We start from the raw sequence: 4,183 nt of genomic DNA on the forward strand, positions 1-4,183 counted from the left end.
TTTTTTTTTCAGAATTCAGGATTTTAGTGATGAATACAGTGATTCTCCTAATTCATTTCTTTCTCCCCTCTCTTATATTGCTCCTCTTAGAATTTTTCCCCACTGTGACCCCCAATTAGTATCTTTTTTTTAATGTCTTTATTGGAGTATAATTGCTTTACAATGGTGTGTTAGTTTCTGCTTTATAACAAAGTGAATCAGTTATAAATATACATATGTCCCTATATCTCTTGACTTCTTTATAGTACTAAATCTTCCCATTCAGGAATGTGCAATATCCCTCCACTTCTCTGGAGTTATTTTTACTTGTTAGAAAAGTTCTATTGTTTTTTTCTTATACATCTTACACACTTATTTTTTTAATTGAATACTTATTCTTAAGATTATTTTACTAGTTATATTTAGATTTGTTGGTTTTGAGAATAGAGTCTGTTTTCCTGATATTATCAACTTGGTTATTGTTGGCATATAGGAAAGCTATTGACTTATTATATTTTTAAAATTTTATATAGTTTTAATTCCTGCTCAGTTTTTCAACTGATTTTCATGGATTTTCCTGGAAGATTATCATACTGTCTGCAAATAATCATAGTTTTGTGTCTTACTTTCCAATGTTTATACAGTATTACTTCCTTTTTCTGTTTGATTGAATTAGCCATGACCTCCTTTACAATGCTGAATATACTGAGCACAAGAAACATCATTGTATTGTTTGTGATATTACTGGGAATGCTTTTAATATATGATCATATGATCATTGCTGTAGTATTGTTTTCGATTCCTTTAATCACATTAGGAAGTTCATTTATTTTTCACTCATATTTTGTTGGTTGTTTGCTTGTTCTCTTTCATGTGGTTCTTTAAAATCAGGAATTAGTGTTGTATTTTATTAAATATTGTGGCACCAATTGATATGTTCATGCGAGTGTTTTGCTTTAACCTTCAAATTCATTTTCTTAGTTCTCTGTCTAGCTGTGACTGGCTGAGGCGGCGCGGCGGCATAGGGACGGTAGCCTTGCCCGATTGGTGTGTCCCTTTAATACAAGAAAATGGAAACTGAACAGCCAGAGGAAACCTTTCCCAACACCGAAACCAATGGCAAATTTGGTAAATGCCCTGCTGAAGATATGGAAGAGGAACAAGCTTTTAAAAGATCTAGAAACACAGATGAGATGGTTGAATTACACATTCTGCTTCAGAGCAAGAATGCTGGGGCAGTGATTGGAAAAGGCGGCAAGAATATTAAGGCTCTCCGTACAGACTACAATGCCAGTGTTTCAGTCCCAGACAGCAGTGGCCCCGAGCACATATTGAGTATCAGTGCTGATATTGAAACAATTGGAGAAATTCTGAAGAAAATCATCCCTACCTTGGAAGAGGGCCTGCAGTTGCCATCACCCACTGCAACCAGCCAGCTCCGGCTCAAATCTGATGCTGTGGAATGCTTAAATTACCAACACTATAAAGGAAGCGACTTTGACTGCGAGTTGAGACTGTTGATTCATCAGAGTCTGGCAGGAGGAATTATTGGGGTCAAAGGTGCTAAAATCAAAGAACTTCGAGAGAACACTCAGACAACAATCAAGCTTTTCCAGGAATGTTGTCCTCAATCCACTGACAGAGTCGTTCTTATTGGAGGAAAACCTGATAGGGTTGTAGAGTGCATAAAGATCATCCTTGATCTTATATCAGAGTCTCCCATTAAAGGACGTGCTCAACCTTATGATCCCAATTTTTACGATGAAACCTATGATTATGGTGGTTTTACAATGATGTTTGATGACCGCCATGGACGTCCTGTGGGATTTCCCATGCGGGGAAGAGGTGGTTTTGACAGAATGCCTCCTGGTCGGGGTGGGCGTCCCATGCCTCCATCCAGAAGAGATTATGATGATATGAGCCCTCGTCGAGGACCTCCTCCACCTCCTCCCGGACGAGGTGGCCGGAGTGGTAGCAGAGCTCGGAATCTTCCTCTTCCTCCACCACCACCTAGAGGGGGAGATCTAATGGCCTATGACAGAAGAGGAAGACCTGGAGACCATTATGATGGCATGGTTGGTTTCAGTGCTGATGAAACCTGGGACTCTGCAATAGATACATGGAGCCCATCAGGGTGGCAGATGGGTTATGAACCACAGGGTGGCTCTGGATATGATTATTCCTATTCAGGGGGTCGTGGCTCATATGGTGATCTTGGTGGACCTATTATTACTACACAAGTAACTATTCCCAAAGATCTGGCTGGATCTATTATTGGCAAAGGTGGTCAGCGGATTAAACAAATCCCTCATGAGTCAGGAGCGTCGATCAAAATTGATGAGCCTTTAGAAGGGTCCGAAGACCAGATCATTACCATTATAGGAACACAGGACCAGATACAAAATGCACAGTACTTGCTGCAGAACAGTGTGAAGCAGTATGCAGATGTTGAAGGATTCTAATGCAAGATATTTTTTCTTTTTTATAGTGTGAAGCAGTATTCTGGAAAGTTTTTCTAAGACTAGTGAAGAACTGAAGGAGTCCTGCATCATTTTTTTTTTATTTGCTTCTGTTTAAAAAGCCAACATTCCTCTGCTTCATAGGTGTTCTGCATTTGAGGTGTAGTGAAATCTTTGCTGTTCACCAGATGGAATGTTTTAGTTCCTTACAAACAGGGGTGGGGGTGGGGGAGGGTGTGCAAAAACTAACATTGAAATTTTGAAACAGCAGCAGAGTGAGTAAATTTTAATTTTTGTTCATTGTTGGTGGTTTAAAAAAAATCCCCCCATGTAATTATTGTGAACACTTTACTTTGTGATCACTGTAACATTTGGGGGGCGGGTGGGACAGGGAGGGAAAGTAACAATAGTCCATATGTCCCTGGCATCTATTCAGAGCAGTGTGCAGAATGTAATGCTCTTTTGTAAGAAACGTTTTATGATTTTTTAAATAAATTTAGTGAACCTATTTTTGGTGGTCATTTTTTTTAAGACGGTCATTTTTCAAATGGCTGAATTCCCCCCAACCTGCCCCCAAACTAAACACTAAGTTTAATTTTCAGTCCTCTGTTGGATATAAATAAATGCATCTCGGACTTAGGCAAAGTATCTTGACACATTCAGTTCTGGTGATTTCTTAAGTGATTTGAAAGTCCATTGCTTGGGAGGAAATTCCACCACACATTCATGCTTATAATAAGCTGGGGATTTTTGTTTGTTTTTGCAAATGCTTGCCCCTACTTTGCAACGATTTTCTGTTTGTAATTGTGAAGAACCAAGGTGGGGAGCAATACAACAGATGGAGTAGTTGGTATAAGTATATACCAAAAGCCTAATGGCAGAAAGTTTTATTAATCAGAATAATACTTGGTTATGGAAGTGACTGATGCTAAATAAATTCTGATTATTTTTTATTAGATAATTTCTCACCTATAGACTTAAATTGTCAGCTTGGTAGCGTCTATTAGTTAAACTTTGTAAAATATATATATATATATATTCTTGTTTTTCCATTGTATGCAAATTGAAAGAAAAAGATGTACCATTTCTCTGTTGTGTGTTGGATTATGTAGGAAATGTTTGTGAACAATTCAAAAAAAGATGAAAAAAGTTCCTGTGGATGTTTTGTGTAGTATCTTGGCATTTGTATTGATAGTTAAAAGTTCACTTCCAAAATAAAACTCCCAAAATGCTAGAAAAAAAAATTCATTTTCTTAATGTTGTACCACACTTGACATTCTATGATAAACTGATTTAATCATAATGTGTTACTCATTATATATTTTCAGTTTTGTCATCTGTGTTTCTAAATGAGGTTCAACTATTATTTTCTTTACTTCCACCCTCCTCCCTTCTGTTCTTTTTGTGTTCTGCTGACCAATTTGCCATTAGGGTGCACAAGCCTCATAAAATGAGTTAGGTAGCTTCCCATCTTTTCCTGTGTTTCATGTGAGTCTGCTGTTGCTTTGACAGGTAGATAGTTCATACTTTGATCACTTCTGTTATAGTTATTACAATATTCAGATTGCCTACTTCTTCGTGAATGACCTAATTTAAATTTCCCTGGAAAACAATTGATTTAATCTAAAATTTTAAATTAATTGGTATAGAAATATATATATATATTTACTCCTTAAACTTCTCCATATCTGCCATTATTAATTGTCTCTAATTCTCCTAGGGTACTGCCTTCTTGACTTTGTGTG

At 37.2% G+C, this 4,183-nt stretch overlaps 1 protein-coding gene across 2 annotated transcripts; it reads left to right on the top strand.

The window, feature by feature from the left end:
* The first annotated feature begins 965 nt into the window (after nucleotides 1-965).
* LOC137217621 (heterogeneous nuclear ribonucleoprotein K-like) lies at nucleotides 966-2,946 on the top strand. Of its 2 annotated transcripts, XM_067724671.1 has the most exons (2): nucleotides 966-1,382; nucleotides 1,455-2,946. In XM_067724671.1, exons 1-2 carry the CDS (start codon nucleotides 1,050-1,052, stop codon nucleotides 2,439-2,441), a joined length of 1,320 nt encoding a protein of 439 aa, XP_067580772.1. In that variant the 5' UTR covers nucleotides 966-1,049; the 3' UTR covers nucleotides 2,442-2,946. The 2 variants fall into 2 exon arrangements, with proteins under 2 accessions (XP_067580772.1, XP_067580771.1); XM_067724670.1 differs by having other exon boundaries at nucleotides 966-2,946.
* The last annotated feature ends 1,237 nt before the right edge of the window (nucleotides 2,947-4,183 follow it).

This window comes from Pseudorca crassidens, chromosome X (assembly GCF_039906515.1).
Source record: "Pseudorca crassidens isolate mPseCra1 chromosome X, mPseCra1.hap1, whole genome shotgun sequence".
Classification (NCBI taxonomy): Eukaryota; Metazoa; Chordata; class Mammalia; order Artiodactyla; family Delphinidae; genus Pseudorca; species Pseudorca crassidens.